The 20,568-nt window shown below is 44.8% G+C and overlaps 1 protein-coding gene across 5 annotated transcripts in view; it reads left to right on the top strand.

The window, feature by feature from the left end:
* The window catches only part of COL11A1 (collagen type XI alpha 1 chain), a 131,049-nt gene that overhangs the window by 76,201 nt on the left and 34,280 nt on the right, over positions 1–20,568 (top strand). For all 5 annotated transcript variants that reach the window (XM_081121700.1, XM_081121701.1, XM_081121702.1 and 2 more), the window contains 10 exons: positions 70–123; positions 3,493–3,546; positions 5,301–5,408; positions 6,055–6,144; positions 6,392–6,445; positions 14,303–14,410; positions 15,891–15,998; positions 16,875–16,928; positions 18,691–18,744; positions 19,229–19,336. In XM_081121700.1, coding sequence (XP_080977826.1) covers positions 70–123; positions 3,493–3,546; positions 5,301–5,408; positions 6,055–6,144; positions 6,392–6,445; positions 14,303–14,410; positions 15,891–15,998; positions 16,875–16,928; positions 18,691–18,744; positions 19,229–19,336 — 792 coding nt within the window. The remainder of the gene's footprint in view (positions 1–69; positions 124–3,492; positions 3,547–5,300; positions 5,409–6,054; positions 6,145–6,391; positions 6,446–14,302; positions 14,411–15,890; positions 15,999–16,874; positions 16,929–18,690; positions 18,745–19,228; positions 19,337–20,568) is intronic.

The raw sequence follows: 20,568 nt of genomic DNA, 5'->3' as shown, positions 1-20,568 counted from the left end.
TTATCTAACAATGCCTTAGAACAGGTCGTAAATGTTTATAACACGTGGTGCGTATACTTGTGATTTCAGGGACCACCGGGGAAGGATGGCCTGCCGGGGCACCCGGGGCAGCGTGGAGAGACGGTAAGTGACCCGCCCTTCTGACTGAAACTGTCCACCTCCGGCCCCTCATCTTGTGACGGAAAGCTACTTCATTACCAACAGCTCTGTTACCAGGTTAAGGACAATGGAGAAATTAATGCCACTGAACCTTTCATTAAAATATATTTTTAAAACACATAAATAGATACATGTTTGTATCTAAACACCTTAAAGGCTATACTTGAGGATATGGGATGGTTGTTGACTTGGTTGCCTTTATGGTCAATAACAGCACCTTGGGATGAGCTAATGGGAAGACCCACTGTCTTCTGGACCCCTCCGCAAGGCTGTCAGCCTTGACCCTGTCACCGAAGTCTTTGTTTACGGGTGTCTTCCACCCAGCCCTGTCACCCTCCCACTCGCTAGAGGAAACACATGAAAATAAGCCACGCACGTGATACAGTCTCCTGCCCAGCACTAAAGGGTCAAATGTTTTCTGCTGTGGAAACCACACGGCTGTAATTGGTCTGGAACTAGGTCACATGCATCCTCCTGCCTCCAGCAGAAAAGCGTCCATGGGAACATGTAACTGAATTTTATTTTAAAATTACAAACAGTAGAAGATTAAATAAATGATTTGGGCAGAGGGGATGCTGGCAGCTCCGCCATGCCGCGCGGATCCTGGTGGGGTCGTGGTTTTTCCCGCGCCCTCCTGAGCCCCGTGCCTGGCTGTTCCAGTGGGGTGCGGGGCTACAGGAAACCATCGTGGATGCGCGTGTTGACTTTATCCCGCGCCCTTCCTGAGCCCCGCGCCTGGCTGTTCCAGTGGGGTGCGGGGCTAAAGGAAACCATCGTGGATGCTCATGTTGACCTGGAGCCACGTTTTGCTTCTCACCGCTGATTTCTTTAATCCAGCCTTCGCAAGGAAACCGCGATGCTGACTGCCTTTGAGTGCGAGGGAACTCAGAGCAGGACGATGCGTTAGGAGCCGTGTCGCCGTCTAAGATGACAAACCTGGAAACAGGACGAACTTTCTGAGTAGGGGACACGGTCTGTCAGCAGCAGCCCAAGTCCTGCTTTGCTCACCAGGACACAGTTCTTGGTAGAAGAGCTTCCTAGTTTTTGTCCAAATGTAAACTTCAAAGGCTTGGATTTCAAAAATACAGTCCAGAAGGATTTAGTGAGACCTAAGAGGAAAATTGTTTGGGTTTTCTCCTGGGAGAGAGAGCGACGGAGGAGCGTAAAATAAACTCTCTGAAGGAGAATCCACAGCCAGCCTTGCAAGTGCGCGCGCATTTAAATCCTGCAGTCGATCACTTTTAACTAAGTCCTGGTAGGGCTTCGTGGGAATGCCTCAGTAATGTTCCCAAAATGTCTCTGAAGGGAGGGATGCCTAGAGAATTTCCATTATAAAATCCCTTTTGTCTTCAGTTTACTAAGTGCTTCTGCTTCTATATAAACTAACCGTATTACATATTTAAATTTAAACAAAAGAGGGAAAATAGCATATTAACTAATGGTTCTAGGATGGATGTTCTCATTGAGTAGTTTCTCCTAGACAGAGGCTAGAATTATTTCTGGAAAATTGTATTTTAAATTTAAATTCACTTTTAGGAGCAATAGTTGATAACCTTATTACAGGAAACTTTCTCACCTTTTTTGTGTGTGTGTGTCTGCTGCCTGGGATTCAAAAGATTACCTTGCACAAGAATCTAGAGCAGCTGTATTTTGCTACATATGTGTTCCTCTATTTTAAAAATGATTTTTTTAATATATTTTAATTTTGTCCTCGATCGGAAATCCTTGAATTGAAGGTTCAATCTGAAGGCTTAGAATTCAGAGCTTTTTAAGGCCACAAGGAACTATCAGAAATAGTTTCTATTATACTGAAACAACTCAAATTTCTCCCAGAAGCACAGTCTCAAATCCTTTACTGACCCTCACGCAGACAATGAAGACAGTGAGATTGTTAAAGGTTTTGCTTTTCTTGGATCGGTCACCCATTCACATGGAGACTGCAGCCAAGAATTCAAGGGAAGGCGGAGACGCGGAAGGGCAGCAATGGAAGACTTAGGAGAGATCACCGAGAGCAAAGATGTGTCGCTGGAGACCAAGGCCGCGCCCTGTGTCCCCAGTTACCGTGTGTGGATGTGAAAGCTGGGCAGTGAGGAGGCTGATAGGAAGAACAAGGTCCAGTTGAAATGGGTGCTGGAGGGGAGCTCTGCGGGGGCCCTGCACCTCCAGATCCGTGAGTGAGCGGGTCCTAGAGCAGAGGACTCCTCACACGTGGCTCGGGGCAAAAGTGACAGCACTGAGGCTGCGCTCCTTGGGCACGTCTTTGGAAAAGACGACAATCCGGGGAAAGAGAAGGCGGCAGGAAGAGAGGACGGCCAAGCGTGAGGCGGACCGACTCCGTGAGAGGCACGGGCGTGGGGACCGGGGCTGCGCGGGGCTGCCGAGGGCAGACGGACTCTGGACACCGCTCGCCCCGGGCCACCAGTCGCTGGAGGGATGATGGGAACGGGCCTGACGCGCAGACGGTCTGGAAGCCGGGTGCTGCCCTGGGCTTTCTGGCCTCAGCACGTGCAGTCGGCGTTACGGGGAGCACAGCTCCTGCAGACACCGCGCGCTTCGATTCGGCTCTTCGGAGGGCCTTCCGTCAGCGTGTTGAATCTGTTCCTCCGCCTGTTAAACACACGTAACTCACATGGGAAGGAAGTTTGCCAGCCACAGCGCGGGCGTGCCGAACGAATAAGCCGTGAGGCTAGAGAAGCCCAGGGGCCAGAGTCATGCCCAGAGGCTCGACTCCGCGAGGACATGCGGCCGACAGCGACCGGGTCCCACTTTTAATGACTCATCACATGCGAGATACATTTGTCAGTATATTCTTTGGGGTTTTAAGAAAGAACACTGATAAAAGGCAGAGGTGATTACTAATCGTGCCAAATATTCTTTTTATATGTATAACTTCATGTGGCGTTTGTTTTACGAGATTGGTGGAAGGCAGGGAGAAGTGCTTTAGCTTCACAGATGGTATTATCTGTGTTCAGAATCAGTGGCTGTTGGAGAGAATGTCTGATCATCTTCACTGACTTCGTCCAGGAGCAGGGCTAGTTACGCCGGCCTGTGTTGCTGACCCTTAGAACAGGGCAAAGGACGTTTCCACGCCAGCATCATTCCATCCTGTTATGTTATTTCTTCATCTTACTGAAAGTAATCATTGGACGATAGTGTGAAATAATGAAGATGGTAAATTTTGAATTTTAAAGAGAACAGGAAAATAACAACACATTAAACATTTTAACCAAAAGATGACTTTCTTTTCACGTGTGATACTCCGTTACCTCAGAGAATTTTCACTTATGTGTTGTGCCTTGTAGAGCTTTAACGGATTACGCTTTCTTTCCTTAGGGATTTCAAGGCAAGACGGGCCCTCCAGGGCCAGGGGGCGTTGTTGGACCACAGGTACATTGCATTACTTTACTTCCCTAACAAGATTCATTTTTCTGTTTATACTTTCATCTCTGCCCATTTTGTTACGATGGAAAATGATGTATTTTTACATTTCCGATAGCACTGTGATATATGCCACTTGCTTACATCAAATGAACTTCAGCAAACTGTTACTTAGCTAAAGCGATTTTTACTGAACTGATTGAATAAAATAGAAGAAAAATAATAAAAATAAGTCAGAAAATTCACACAGTAGTGAACATGAAAGTCTGACCGTGGCAACATCTGCTCAAAACCCAAGTGCTCTGTTAAATAGGTTGGCCACCCTCTTTTCCAAGAATTTCAAGTTACAAAATGACTTCAGGTTTCTGAGGATAAATTTAATTTAGAAGTAGATTAGAAGTATAAGATAAAGCTTTGGGCACAATTTTCTTCTAAAAATTTAATAACTGTAATATATTGTATTTTTCTTAATATTTTTGTCTTTATAAAAATGATTTCCATCAGTGATAAAAGCAGCAGGTGTTTTGTTGCGTTTGCACCTTCATTGGATTATTTTTATTGGCCCTTTCGAGAAAGAAGATCCAGTGGCCTATTTCAAATGTAATCACAGTTTCATGTTAAAACAGAGGGAGTGATTTGCAAGGAGCGATACTGATGGGAGTACTTGACATTCACTTTTTTTTGGTCCCGTTGTGTGAATCGCTGCTCACTTTTGTCTCAGTGGTGATAGCCGTTACCTTAGGATCCAATTTACGTTCCTTACTATTAAATTCTGATCAAATATTGAAGGAAAATTTACTTTGGGGGAAATGACTGCACGTGGATGGTAAGTTGGGGACTTTCAGCAATAGATAATTAAAGGAATTTAAACCTAAAAAGGTCCACTCCAATTTGGGCCAGATGGCTCTTCATCCAAGACCAAAGGGTAAGAGAATCGTCTGCATCTGCAGATTTCCTTTGGCCACTTCAGAAAGACGCTCCCGTCGAACATCTGCAGGCTTCCCATTTGTGTATCTTTAGCTTAATTCCTCCTCCTTGCTGTGTCGAAGTGGAGACAGAGAGCACTGGTCTCCATTCTCTATTTACACCTGAAAGCTCATTAAACTCTAGCACCACAGAGCAGCTCTGCCCAGGGGACCGGTGAATGACCCGGCGTTTTTCACTGTGGCATTTGCAGCAGCTCGAGGCAGCGGGTGATTTGTTAGAGCCTTCGGCCGGGAGGAGCTGCCAGCGGGATCCCCCTGCCACTCGCTCTAAGTTTTTTCAAACGAATGTGGATGAACAACAGTGAGGTCTCCTCTCAGGAAACTCCAAGGACGACCACTTGGGTTGTTTGGGTTCTAGGGAACCTGAGCTCCTTTTGAAGTCACGATTCATTGAGTAGCTACCAGTGTGGTACCGATGCCTTTTTTACGCCTGAACTCATTAGACACCTTAGAAAAAAGAGAGAAGGGAGCAAACTATAGTTTAAAACCACAGTTTTTAACAATACTTGGGCTGGCCTGCCCCTGGAGCATTTCTGGTATGGAACAAAGAAAACACTCTCTGCGTTTCTGTGTATTTCCCTCGTACACTAGATTCTAACCAAGATTCCACGACATGGTCCCACCAGTGCGTCCCGGGAAGTGCTTTGTAGGACATCGTGAAAGCCCCGGAGAAAGACCAACATCGTGACCATGAGGGGGAGCGCTAAACTCCCTGGGGGTCTTGTTATCTCTGCTAAGATAAAAGAGCAATCTAACGACTCTTCCTTTTCCATTGAGGGGCCCACTGGCGAGACTGGTCCCATAGGTGAACGTGGACATCCGGGCCCCCCCGGGCCTCCCGGTGAGCAGGGTCTTCCAGGCGCCGCAGGAAAGGAAGGTGCAAAGGTACAGATGGGCAGGGGCATCCTCGGGGACGACGTCCGTTTGCTGTTCACTGTGGTTTTTCCTTACGGCCTGTCCATGGCTGGACTGGCTGCCTGTTGGCCTGGTGCTTAAATGAGTGCGAGAAGGAAACGTCATTAAATACTCACTGTGGTGTACTTTGAGGCGCGACTGAGCAATGACAGAAGGTAGCTCCATCGACTGTACCGCCTCCCGTTTATAGACGCCCTGAAATCCAGGGAGCGGTCAGTGTGTTTTAATGTATGTGGCCTTTCCCGTAACGTTCTCACCGCAGACGACATTCAGACTTTGCTTACGGTAGGTTAGAGGTCACGGCATTCGGGCTTCGCTCACAGGTTAGAGGTCATGACATTAGGGATTGACTCACAGGACATGAGAGGTCATGGCATTCGGGCTTGACTCACAGGTTAGAGGTCATGGCATTCGGGCTTGACTCACAGGACGTTAGAGGTCATGGCATTCGGGCTTGACTCACAGGTTAGAGGTCATGACATTAGGGATTGACTCACAGGACATGAGAGGTCATGGCATTCGGGTTTGATTCATGGGAGGTTAGAGGTCACAGCAGTTTTGTTTGTGGAAACGTACAGACGTTGCTCCCGGTGACGGACTATGTTACATTCCTCAGGGCGACCCAGGTCCTCAGGGTATCTCAGGGAAAGACGGCCCAGCAGGACTACGGGGCTTCCCAGGTGAACGAGGCCTTCCTGGAGCTCAGGTACGGTCAGCGTGTAGATATGGCGCATGAATGAAATGCTTCCTAGAAGCACGGGGGTGTTTTTAACTAAGTGAAGACTCATGAATAACTAAGGGAAGCATGTGCACTGACCGCCATGTCTGCACAGCAGTGTGTGCTTGTGTCAAACCCTTCCCAACACCCTCCCTTTACCGCGCACACATCTTCCCCTGTTTACGCTCAGTTCGCGTCAACTCATTTTCTTTGTTGTTTTTCCCACGTACCCCAGGGCACCCCTGGACTGAAAGGAGGAGAAGGCCCCCAGGGCCCCCCAGGGCCAGCGGTACGTATACTGTGAGTCAGCGAGCGCTAGCCGAGGCTCAGCGCCGCCCGCTGTGACCCCCGGCGCGGGGGAAGGTAGGCACGCGCCAGCCACGCAGCCGATGCGGGTCTCCGCTGATTTAGTTGCCGGGGAGTTGAGGGTGGGAAACGGTCACCGGGCCACCGCGGTCAGGGTGGGAGGGGCTGGCTTGCCCCTAGAGGACCCCGAAAGAAGTCATAGTTGGTCTGGCTCTGCGCACCGCAGGAGCCTTGAATTTCATCCGTGCTTGTTTAAGGACCGCGCCAGTGTGAAGTGTGCACGTGCATGTCGTCCAGATCGCTTTCCTCAGTCAGTTCATGTGTCTGCGCCGAACAGCTGGCGGGCGAGCGCCCCGGGTTCTCACCCCGCCGTGTCCTGAGCGGCGCGGGCCCTGGGAAGGCGGCGGGGGCGGCCGGCCACAGCGCACGGCCCTTTGCTCTGCGCGAGCGAGGACCCAGAGCCGCCACACTGCGCGCTTGGGGCCTCTTTCCATTTCGTTTCACGTCGCCAGCCCCCAAAGCTAACGGCTGCCTTCAGGGGTCTCTGGGCTCTTTGCACACGCTCAAGTCGCTCGAGTTCCACGTTCGAAGCGTCTCTTTAATGCGCCCCCTTCTCTGTGCCCACGCCCATCTCCCGGCCCGCCCCTCGCCCTCCCGCCAGCTGTGCCCACCGTTGCAGCGGCACCCGCACCCTAGCTGCGCTTCCTTTGCTCGCACACCTCACGGTCCCCAGCCGCCTTCGGCATCCGAGCTCCTTGTGGCCACCGGTGTCGTCACAGTTTGATGCCAGTGGCCGTAGGCTTTCGTTCTCCCTACTGCCTGCCTCTTCCTCTCCAATCCCGTGCGGTGAGCTTGCTTCTCCAGCTACCGGGATCTTTCATACTTTGCAGGACGAGCAGTTTGCATGTTGCCCCTTCTTCCAGCAAACCCCCCCCCCCCCCCCCCCCCCGTTTACTCCATTCACAGCAGTTACCGTGCATGTGAAATCTGGTTCTGAGAAGCTTTTATTGCAAATGGCTAAGGTCAAAATGAACAAGAAACCAAAAAGCCACTGAGTCTCTGGATGTAACCGCTAACTTATCCAGAAAATTGGTCCATGTTAATTCTTATTTTTTGAGGTTCAGGATGTGCTGTGGGTTACTTTGAAGTTAATATTAAAAACAAAGAATCAGGGGCATGATGGCTTTGGCAAGAAAGAAAGCAGGCTCTACTCTGCAAATAATGTGACATCAAAATATCAGAGGGAAATAATAGGCCAGCTGGTGAGAGGGAATGAAATTGCGTCACAACCGATACAGGTACTAGACTCTCCCGCAGAGCTCCTTGACGCTGACAGATCGGAGTTTACGTCAGTCTCGTACTAACGTTGCCTTAGGGACACTGACCAGTGGCACGTGCAGGATTGAGACTCGGGGGCAGAGAGGGATGGAGATGCTGCTGTTACTCATATGAGGGAAAAGTGCTAAACTGATGAGTCCTTGGGGGGAAAGTATGTGAATAAAGAATGCGAACGGTAAAGGAAATAGAAAATAAAATAAGATTAGAAGTTTATTTTTTCTATTGTCAATGCTACGGACTTTACAATCGTTAGCTCATTTGGTCTTTGCAACCCGGCCAGGCAGATGCTATCATTCCACTGTTAAAGGCAAGAGACCCGGGGCTTAGAGAACATAAATAACTTGCCCAACGTTGCAGTCCTTGGAAGACACAGATCCATAGTAGCTCATTCCATAGACTCATTTCCAGATCTTGTCTCTTTCACACTCAATATCTACTTAAGTTCTCCCCCTCCTTTACTTTCATTTTTCCAAGTCCTCTTGAGTCTCCTGTACTCCTATGAACAATTTTGTCCAAAGGAAGCGAGTCAGAGGAGCTAATATTCCAGCTCACTGGGCTTCAGTATTCCTATATGTGCTCTTTATAACAGATACTTAATTCGAATGAATCTAAGATTAAACTACTTAAACAAAGGGACAGGTTGAATCCTTGGACACCCGTTCTCTTTATTTATAACCCATTTGGTCAGAAACATGGAGCAGGCTATTCGTATCCTGTTACTGTGACATCCTGTACCTGCGAGTTTCCTGGCCTCGGCCAGGTCCAGCTGTGAGGCCACCGGCACGTGTTCAGAGGAACAGTGACCTGTAGCATTGATCAGCCAGACGTCCTGCTTGAGGACACAGGAGATCGCTTTAGGCAGGGCCCTTGATATGAATGTCCCCAGAAGGAATCTCTTGCGAATCCTAGCTTGAGAAATATTTGTAATTTAGTCATCAGTTACCTGGTATATATTTTCATAAGTTATGAAGACTAGGGCCTTCTCTTTTTGCTTCAGCTTACAGAAATCATGGAGTCAAAGCTGAGATAATACGGAAGATAACTCTTTGGTTTAAGACTATAACTTTTTTAATACAACTCGCTATATAAAATAGTACCTGTGATATACTTTCATATTCTCTATTATATTTTAGTATAGTCAATATTTTAAAATTCTGGACATGACTCATTGAATTGATTTCATAACCCACCAATGGATCATGGCCTGTAGTACGCATTTTTAGATTACTACCGTTGTTGGTTCTATTTTATGCCAATAAAAAGTTATTTGCTTATCTATTTTTCTTAACTATTTCTTATTGATAGTCATTTATATTTTATATCTCCCCTGTAAGCTGCTATAAGTCTTTTTGTGGAAAAACTATAATTAAATAAATATCTGAACATACCAATCTTTTAAACTGAAAAATAGATTTACTAGGCGGACATTTCCTACAAAGAGCTTATGGCTTATGGAGGAAGACAGATAGGAAGTAGATAAAATAACAAATTACAAATAAGTGATATATTAAAAGATAGAACAAAGAAGCCAAGATGAGAAAAATGACTTTCGCCTAAAGGAATTATGTTGGAGTTGGAGCTATAAATAAAAAATCAGTTTTATTACAAAAAGCAATTTTTTGAGAGCCACACAGAGTCCTGAAGTGCTCATCACTGTTTGGATCATCTTAGCACAGACCTGGGATGTCATAGTTTTTTTAAAGGTTTTGCTACTAGGAGTAAATATATATTGAGACATTTTTAATGCTTTCACCGAAGACAAAATCATCCCAACAGGGTGCTGTGACTTTGGGCTTCTAAAGCCTGGCAGACTGCACATGCTCACCGTATGCACGATGCTGTATCCAAGAGCTGGTAACAGGCACCAGTCCAAGCACGGCCCTGCCTCCTGGGCTCGGGGGTTTGCTCACTAAGTGGCTGTCGTGATGCACATACAAGGCCCAAAACGACAGGTGCTGATCAGCAAGAGAGAGGGCAAGGCAGCCTTTTCCTCACATGTTGAACACACACTGAACCCACGCTTTATATTTATGTAAACGTGCAATACAGGCAAATAGATATATATTATGCAAGCAAATCCTCAGATGGCTTCTACCACATATATACGTGTATGTTTATGTACATAAACATATATATATTTAACTTATCTTTATTGCTGAAAGCATTACAGATGTCCCCCCCCTTTTTTATTTTCATAAAGCAACATTAAGGAAACGTATTCCCTACGTAATCTCTCCTCTGTCTATGTATTTTTTCTGCTATGGGATCCTCTCATTGTCAACCATTGTTTCTCAAAAACCGAGACGACTGAAAGAAATAGAATAGTGTTCCCCATAGAAGCCCCCTCTACTTACGGCCACACTTCTGATGCTGCCCAGAAGCGGGAGCTCGCGCAGGAAGTATGGGGGGCGGACCCGCGGCGGCTGGGAGACCTGCCCCACGCCCACGATGCTGTAACGCATCGCCCGCACCCCTTCCCCGCGACTCCTGTGTCACGACTGCTCCCCGAGGCTTCGGACCCGCTTTTCCTCTTTGTGGGCTATTATTTCTTCTCCCTGGCACCTCTCCTCAGGCGTTTATAAACCCTGCCTGTACAATTCCTATCAGTTCTAACTTTTTCCTACAGCCGTTCCAGAGGCCTTCTTGTCCCCGCCTTTTGCTTATCCCTCGAACAAGGAAGGCCAAGTTTTTCGAAGCGTTACACCTGCTGACTAATCCAGTCCTGTGCTATGTTTTTAAAGAGAAAGCATGTTGCCCTGGCTGGTTTTACTCAGTGGTTAGAGCGTCAGCCTTCGGACTAAAGGGTCCTGGGTTCGATTCCAGCCAAGGGCACGTACCTGGGTTGCAGGCTCGATCCCCAGCCTTGGTCTGCGCTTGAGCAGGAGGCAACCAGTCTCTGTGTCTCTCTCATATCGATCTTTCTCTCTTTCTCTCCCTTCCACTCTCTCTGAAAAAGCCCTGGAAAATACATCCTTGGGTGAGGGTTGAAAAGAAAGATACAGGATGGAGATGGTGGTGGGGATCAGTGACCGGGCGCTGAGATATTACAGGACTTCCAGTTAATCATCAGGGTCTGTGCTTTCGGCTCCGGCAGTGCCTGAGATCTCATCAGAATGTTCAGCTTGTCCGACCTGAACTAGCTGTGATCTGCAAAACGGGAATTACCACAAACTAGTCTCGCCGTGACGGCCGACTTGGCCTTAAAGAGAAAGGGGCAGCCTTTGGGGCTGCTTACGCATTTGTTCACCTTTGCCTTGTAGAGCTCCGGTTCGTAGGAACGTTTGGTTTATGTGTCTCCGTCTGGGCTGCCTTTTAACTGAACGCGGGGGTGGTCTCTGTTCACCAATTTCACGGACTCTCCAAAGGCCCCGGAGCGTGGGGCCCCCAGGGAACAGGCCGGAGCCGGCGGCCTGGGCGTTGCAGCCGGTCCCCTCCCGCTCCCAGACCACGAACCGCGGCCCCTGCTCCTGTCCCCACCGCGTGAGGGGAGGGGGGCCCTGCCAGCCCCGCGAGGCCAGAGCAGGGAGCTGGGACGGGAGGGACGGAAGCAGCAAAGCGGACACACGGCACGCTCGGTGGCAGGGGACGTGCTGATGGCGCCCAGGGAGCAGGGGGCTGGGGCTGGGCGAAGCCAGAATCGGCCGTGACGGGCCCGTCACAGCACAGAGAGCGGCACCTGCAGTATTGTGACGGCCACGCACGGCGCCCGAGGGTGCTGGGCTTCCCGGGGACAGTCTGTGTGGTCCGTGACTGTCTAACCACTATGCTGATCGCCTGGCTCCTACAAAACAGCACTGAATGTCAGCTGCAAATGGAAAGTGAAATTAAAATTACAAAGCAAGCAACTAAACAGAGAACTAGAAACCCCGCCCTTTAGAGCAGGTAAGCGCCCACCTGCCGCTGGAGGCGCGTGGCCGGGCTGGGTAGTCAGCCCTGAACAGCGGGGCGCCGCGGACGGCCGCTCCTCACGCGCCCGGAGCCCGGAGCCCGCACCCACCGTTGCCTCGGGGAACCTTCAACCTGTCACGTGTCCCTTGCTACTTAAGTCGCACTTTGGGATAACGATGCTTCTAGAGTTTTCAGCCCCCTTTTCTCCGAGGCGTTTCCAGTTAAGCGCTTTCGATGTGTAAAAGATTCATGACTGCCCTAGAGAGATGAGTAAACAGGGTTACTTTGTAAATAAAAAAAGGTTGGTTTGGCAGGGCGTCTTCGTGTTTAACCTCACTACAGCTGAACGGTTACCACTAGGGCAATTAACTTACTAATTTGTTTACCAACTTATACTTACTCCACTTAGATGCGAGGATGTGTGCCTGTGTTTTCATATGCCACTCATCTGGCCGTGGTCCCCACGACTGGGTGTTCCCGTTGCTGTCACATTGGTCGTGGGTGACTTGTCAAGGTCATTCTATGAATCCCTCTGTTATAGGCCATTAATTTATCTTATTTCAAGCTTACTCCTTTATCAGTTTCTTTATTTCACAAATCTAGGCAATGCTCATTATTAATTACTCAGATTATTAGATGAAAAGTTGATGGGGACTTTAATTTTTTTTACCTCTGACCCTCTTTTAAGCTTTTGACAGGCAGTAAGTGAGGCGGGAAAGTACTGTAGGTAGAAAAGCTCTGCCTGCCTTTAGCAGCCTGGCCTCAGACATGCCGCCAGTGTCACCTCCGGACCTCAGTGCTCTCTTTAAAACATTTCACTTCTACAGTTATTCGAGATCTGTTTGAAACAGTTCTCTAACTCCGCTGCATTCACCATTTCACAAAGACATTGTTCAGAGAACTTTAAATATCATAAAACCACTGACATCACAAAAACCCGACGAAAGGCTATTTCTGTCCCTATTTTATTGGCGAGAAAAGTGAGTCAGAGAGAGGTTAATGGTTTGCTCAGGATGGGAGGAGGCTAGTGCATCCAGTGCTGGGAAGGAAAAGGTGACACACAGCTGACTCGTTTACTGAGGACCTACTATGTACCAGCAACTACTCAAATTGCTGGAGATCGGTGAAAAAAACGAAAAACAAAAACAAGCAAAAATTCCACCCTTGTGGGGGTTATCAGTATCTATTTAACCTATGTTTAAGCCCAAACATACTTGTTTTAGATGTAATTATTGATCTGACCATTACAAAGCAATCTGTCCTTATTATTGCCAGTTACAGAGAAATGGAGTAATTTCTGTCACTATAGATGTCTACCCCGTATGGGAAAATGCCTCCGCGGTGTGCTCGGCGAGGGCAGGCGCCCACCGTAGCACAGTCCGTGCTCCCAGTCGGCGCCCAGGCTCAGACTCTCGGTGTATTTTTGTGGAATGTGGGAATGGGTTCTCGTTTTATTACTGGGTTTAAATTTTCATTTTTTAAAAAAGTGGGACTTCTCTAGAGAATCAGTGGGAACTAGAGGATTCATAGGCTTATTCTTTGCAAAGCTGGCCTGGGGATACTTCAATAAGACTTGCGAGTCTGTAATATGATTTGCTTAATCGCTGTGTATCATCGGAGATTTTCCCTTTTCGTTTATAAATGCATGAAATAAAATCATTGCAGAGCATGGTGTTATTACAAATATCTAGACTTACAGGATGTTTAAAATAACTAATGAACAAGGAAAGGGCAACCGTACTTTAGGGAGCAAACACCCATCGAAAAAGTTTGCATCCACCGTTTTGAAATTAATGGGCTGTGACAATACCATGAGCAGTAGTTTAACTACAGAAAAGTAATACATTTTCATTGTTAATTTTAATGCAGGTTCCATAAGCAAGATGGCAATCTGAAATTTAATCTTATTAATATTCCCTGGGAGTCATGAAAATAGCTAAGCTTTGTATAATAGAAACATTAATATAATACCTACCAACTCCAGACACTGTCATTGAGTCAAATCAGCATTCTCTCTCTCCATAGACACGAAAATATCCATTTAATTTTAAATATTAAACACACTTCACTATAAAACCAACAAGCATTCTTAAGTAAAAGCCATGAGTTATTTTTATGTACTTGCCCATCATAATGTGTCCAATTAAGGAAATATGTATTTGTCCTAATTTTTATACCACATCATGTTAGGAAAGTATACATTCGGCTGGTGCTTTTTCCTGCAAATTTGGGGAACTTCTGTTAACTAGACGAGTGCATTTAGATCCTATATATTTTTTGAAACATATCCATTATGTTCACAGACCTTCTAAAAAGACCAACGCATATCTCTAATCTTATAATTTTACACTCATGAAAAAGATGACATCTTTAAAAATATTAAATATATATATACCTTTGAAATTATTTCATCTTATCAATATTTCCTAACTTTAATATTGGACTAGAATTTAACCTTTCAAATAGTACAACTGTTTTTGTTTATGATCTTATAATCGTCTACAAGTCACCTTTACGTTGTTTATTTTGCTATAAGGTTCCACTTTTTTTCACTAAAAAGCCGGTATCGCCTTTTCCACCATGGCTAACAGCGCACCTTTTCTCTCCTGTGCAGGGCTCGCCAGGAGAGCGAGGATCGGCAGGGACAGCCGGCCCCATTGGGCTGCCGGGGCGCCCAGGACCCCAAGGCCCTCCCGGCCCGGCCGGAGAGAAGGGGGCTCCTGTAAGTAATTTCAAGGCGAGAAACATTACCCTGCACCCCGCACAAGTTAGGACTTTTTATTCAGGGATATTCGCCCTTCATACTCCACTGCGTCCTCACTGCACGTGTGCCTGGCATACGAACACACTTTTTTATTTTTATAGTAGAGAAAATTTCAACTTCAATTAGATGAGATGACATTTTCCACACTTTATGAATCCCTAATACCTGCGAGACAGTTGGATATTATTAATGTAAAAGGCTTCTGATTCGGCTCCTTTAAAAAGAATAAAATTGGAGTTTTGATTCAAACTGTACCTCGCTGCTGTATATTAGAAAAGTGTGCGTCTCTCACTCTTCCTGTAATACAACTTTATTTCCAGTTGTATCCATGCAAGGGACACCCATCGAAGGTGGCTGCCCTTCTCATGTGATGGGAGTTTTCACCTCCAGTGAGTGAGATGGGAAACACCTGACCAGTGATTTCATCTTAGAGTTACTGGGTTTTAAAAATTTTATACATCAGTGATCACGGGCTGTATTCTGTTCACTGGGTTTATGTGTCTTTGTCAAGATCTCGTCCCAAGATCTTGTCCCTGCTTTCGATTTAATCAGATTAATTTTCTAAAACAAAAATAGCCTTCTCTCATTCTCCAAGATTCAAACACAAACTCATTCAGGAAAGGTAGATGAAAACTGCAGACAGCATACTCAAAAATATGAGTTTAATACTTCTGTATACACGCGAGTCTTAAAATACGTATAGTTTAAGCCTATAATTCTAAAAATACTTTTTATCACGAGGACATTAGTTTTAGCAAGTTGGTTCAGATGCACGGGCCGGCTGAGATCTTCTCTCATTGCTGTTTGTGATATTACTTGAATGTTCCTGAATTAAAATGATCATTTTATGTAGTCTATTATCTTTTGGAAACGTTTAGAATATTAAGATGAAGCCATGTCCCCTGGGGCAGAATTTGTGGGTAACAGAAAAAGGCACAAAAAAAGCAAAACCAAACCAAAAACCAAAAAAAAAGCTAGCAGCCTTGTCATTTTGAATAAGTGAAAGCAGCAATAAATTAAAATATCAAACTGTAGGAAAATCCATGAAGCATTTGTTAAAAATGTAAAAAGTTGACACCTGAAGCTGTACACTGCAAAGTTGGGTCACGAGCAAATGAATGTTTAGGCCTAACAGCCACTGCCCCGTATCACCACGGGAGAGTAAAAGGCTCGGCCAAGTTTTGCAAACATCCAGCATCTGATTTATCAAGATGCAATACTTGGTTAGAAAGCGTGTGTTCAAAATAAAAATTCCAAAGTGAATCAGTTATATCTGTGGACCACAGCCTGAGATTCCTACATACATTGACCTCAAGGGTAGTGTTCTTGGTCATGAAAGAATGGAGGGATTTGAGTATGACTGTTAGCGCTGCACCTTAAAATTGTGGCAAACAGTTAATGGGCAGTAAAGTAACGGTCTGTTGGATTTTCAATCCAGGGGGAGAAGGGTCCCCAAGGCCCCGCCGGCAGAGACGGAGTGCAGGGCCCCGTGGGTCTCCCGGGGCCGGCTGGGCCCGCTGGCTCCCCCGGAGAAGACGGAGACAAGGTCGGTCTTCTTTATTCCTTAATGTATCCTGTGAAAAGCGAATTTTCCCTCAAGATCCTTAAATTTAATCTTTCTAAGACTAGATGCCAAATCTGAAGCTATCTTTGGTAAAGTTTCCTGCGTCTTCCTGTGCTGAAAATGTTTACTTCAGAGGCTGAGGTTTAGCAGCTCTCCCCTGAAACAGGTGGGATGTAAACAAGGAAAGGGAGTGTGTTCAAGAACAAAGGTAGTGAGAAAAAACAGGTGCCCAAAGTGCTCATTTATGCTCAACTCCGGATGCTTCTGAAATAAATGTGAAATTAGCGCGTTACGTGTCCATGCCCAGCCCTCTGCTAGGATGGTGCCGAGCAAGGGCTTGAGAAGGAGCCGCCAGCGAGTCTGAGAACCCTGCGCCTCTCTCTTTTCCTAACAGGGAAGATTCCAAGCTCTTCCTTCTGAATGTGTGGCTGTTGTTGTGTCAGAATTTAATATATTTTCTAATGTTCCTGTGAGGCGCTGTAACACTTTTTGTGGTACTCTGATAATGTGCAACATTCGAACATTTTGAAAACTAGGAGAAAAAATAATTTTCAATCAATGTGCAATTATATTTTTTTGTACATCAGTGTACTTCTGTTATCAGTGAATAGCAGTGATTTTTCAGACAAAATTGATTTTGTAAATTAAAATCCAGTTGCAATACTCCTCAGAGTCCAGTGGACTTTTGTCTATATGGTGGTTAATACCAGAAAGCGAGAAGCAGAGGGAACCTAGACTTTGACGACTTAAACAATAGCATGTAATTGTCTCAGTGTCAGATTTAACGTGAGATGAGAGTGCTGACGATGCATTGGTGTGACATGAGAGATAAACTCTACCTCAAACTCTCAAATACAGGGTGAAATTGGTGAACCTGGACAAAAGGGCAGCAAGGGTGACAAAGGAGAAAATGTGAGTTTCCTACTTTTTATTAAGGGGGCATTATTCATGGAATTCCTTTTGCTAATAACTATGGATAGATTTGATTGGTACTGCTTACGTATCGGGAGATAATATCAATACTCGTCCATTTGGGATTCAGTCAACTCTATTTTTTTTATTTAAATTTTATTTTTCAATTATAGTTTACATTCAGTATTACTTTGTAGTCAGTCAATTCTAATTGACTTTTCACTATCCTTCTCAAACTATTCCAAAAAATTCAAGAGCAGGGAAGACTCCCAAGCTCATCTTAGGAGGCCAGCATTATCCTAATTCCAAAACCAGATAAAGACACTACAAAGAAAGAAAATTATAGGCCAATATCCCTGATGAACATAGATGCTAAGATCCTCAACAGAATATTAGCAAACCAAATCCAGCAATACATTAAAAAATCATACACCATGACCAAATGGGATTTATTCGGGGGATGCAAGGTTGGTAAAATATCCACAAATCAATAAACGTGATACACCCCATAAACAAATAGAAGGATTAAAACCACATGATCACATCGTCACAGAAAAAGCACCTGATAAAATCCAGCGCCCATTTATGATAAAAACTCTCAGCAAAGTGTTCGGAATAGAGGGATCACACCTCAACGTAATAAAGGCCAAAATGACAAACCTACAGCCAACATCATACTCGATGTATATTCAAATATATACAATAATTCCAACCAGCAGTTTTACCACCATCATTAGTTCAAATTTTCATACAGTTTAAAAGCAAGTCAAATCTTCGTTGTTATGAAAAGAATCCTGACCTAATTCCAACCTGAAAGGGCTTCAGGTACCCAGTGATCCAGGGACCACACATTCAGAACTTTGCTTCAAGCACTTTTCCCAACTTGGAACAGTTACGATATAGGGCAATATAATCCAAAGACTCTTTTCTTTTTTTAAATATGTTTTTATTGATTTCAGCAGGAGGAAGGGAGAGGCAGAGAGAGAGAGAGAGACACATCGATGAGAAACATCGCTCGGCCGCCTCCTGCACACCCCCTACTGGGGATCAAGCCTGCAACCAGGGCATGTGCCCTGACCGGGAATCGAACCTGTGACCTCCTGGTGCATGGGATGACACTCAACCACTGAGCCACATGGGCCAATGACTCTTTTTCTTTCATGCCTGGATATTTTATAAGGCCTTATCAGTTATTTACATATAAAAGGAAGTTAGCAAGAAATATTTATGCATATAAGACTAATACACTTATTAAAATCCTGTGTTCACAGGAAGGAGTTCTGGTGTACTTAATAAATAACATTCAGTTTCCATGTGTTTACATATGAAGAAAATTCTAAATTTCATGTATCACTACATTCCACATATATAGAGCCTCCCACATCCTAATATTCTTTTACAATGATTGCACATAGACTAATTTTTCATGTGCTTGTTCTGACTCATACATATCTTATTAAAGAGATCTAGTATTTTGAAAATTTTCAAATGTGAAACTTTACTATGTATGTTAGCACAGAAATCCATTCTTAAATATCCCCAGCATTGCAGATAGGAGTGTTTTCAATAACTGCCGATTTAAAATTGATTGCAACTATGCATGTCTGAGTCTCGAGGACTGAAATAAATAATGGGTGACTGCACAACATTGAAAGACTTCTTATTACAAAGAATAGATTTTGATCGGCCAAATGCCCCGCACTATACAGCTGAGGCTCTTCTGGCTTCCGTTTCAAAATGACTGATTTTTATCTCCCCACAGGGTCCTCCTGGTCCCCCAGGTCTTCAGGGCCCGGTCGGTGCCCCTGGAATTGCTGTAAGTATTCCTCTCTGTTCCGCCGATCTAAACCCATGCAGTCCCTGGTTAGATTTATGAACTGTCACATAACCAGTCTATTTCATATCGTGCTTCATATTGACTGAAATTTAAATGATCTAACAGAGCTAACCAAGCTGATCTTCGTAAACAAAAACCATTGCGACTGCATCTTCAAATAGACCCTAACCATTTGAGAAGCATTTGTAGCCAATTCTGAACAGTATTTTTCCCTTATTACAAAACTTTTCCTTCGCTTGGGTACATAAGAAAATAAAAATCAGCCATACTCCAGAAACAGAGACTACAAACCAAACAGACAACGGAATATTTGCAGCAGATAATGGACATTTAATCTACTTATTACTCGTTTACTGGGATACAGACCAGCTCTGATTAAATTAGAAACAGCCATACTTTTCTGACGACTTGTGTCTGCATCGTGACTTTCCAGTTTGTGATCATTTTCCTTGCTGTCCCCCAGGGAGGCGACGGTGAGCCAGGTCCCAGAGGCCAGCAGGGGATGTTTGGACAGAAAGGGGATGAGGGGGCAAGAGGCTTCCCAGGACCGCCGGGGCCCATCGGCCTTCAGGTGAGTGGCTGTCCGCCTCGTGGACTGTTACTCCCACCTCCTTCGCACACCAGGTTTTCTGGCGCATGTAAAACACAGCAGGGCTTTGGTACGTGTTTAACCATAAGGACTTTTTCTTGAATGTGTATCTGGACCCCAGCTTCTTTTTACCCATTAATATTCATTTTTCTGAAGTGTATCAGCGCCGGTTTCTGTTCCTGGTGTTTATTTAGCCCATCTTAGGTATTACCTCTGCTTTATTTATTCTCATCATGTTTTAAAAATTAATCTTATTTAAGTCTGATATTCAAAAGGAAGATGTTAGCAGTGTTTTTTGTTTTGTTTTTCCCCCACAGATCTCATAGCAGGAAATTAGTATTTCAGGTGGCTAGCAAAAACTAGCAACATTTTGAGAAACAGCTAACTGCCAATCACAACCACCAACAGAAAAACACCAGCAGCAAATGTTAAAGAGTAATGGGTAAAATAAAAAAATGAACAGTAAATGGATGATTTAAAGTAACATTTAAAGTTATGATTTGTACTTTATCGAGCACATTCAGGAGAGGAAATGTATTATTGTAAAACCTTTTAGGCTAAGACATTTTCAGATAGGTGCCTCAGCCGGACTCTCAGGCCAAACCCCGTGTAATGGGTGCCTGCTCGGAGCTGTTCTCCTTCCTTGCACCTGACACTCACAGCTTCCTACAAACTTTGGAAACAGCCAGCTTTCCTTTTCCACCTGCTAATTCTACACCTACTGATCCTCTGGAAGATTATAAAATTTTGTTTTAAATAATATTTGGGTGCCATGTGGATGTTAGTTATGCCACACTCAAAATTTTAGAAATGTGCAAATTAAATCATCTATTCACTGTACTTAAAAATTTGTGAAGCTATAGAAAAGTAAATAGAAATTGAATTTGTATAAATTTAATTTTTTATCTTTATTTTCACAAGTCAGGTCCCAGAATATTGATTTTTAATATCAAATAGCTTATATATATAATTTTACAAATTACATTGTAAACAATATAATTAATTATATTATCACAACTATTATTGGTATAATACTCAATGGCTGTCTGCCGGTGAACATGGTATTAGCATTTTCTGCTCTTATTTTAATGCCAACATAACTCCTTTTAAACTTGGAAAATGCAAAGACTTCATTTTCCTATTTCTGTTTAACTCTTTTACACTAATTAGACAATAATAAGCAGTCATAAGAACTACATATCAGCATGTGTGAG

This window comes from Miniopterus schreibersii (genome assembly GCF_964146895.1).
Source record: "Miniopterus schreibersii genome assembly, chromosome: 19".
In the NCBI taxonomy this organism is placed as follows: domain Eukaryota; kingdom Metazoa; phylum Chordata; class Mammalia; order Chiroptera; family Miniopteridae; genus Miniopterus; species Miniopterus schreibersii.
This window is presented reverse-complemented; position numbering and strand designations above follow the sequence as displayed.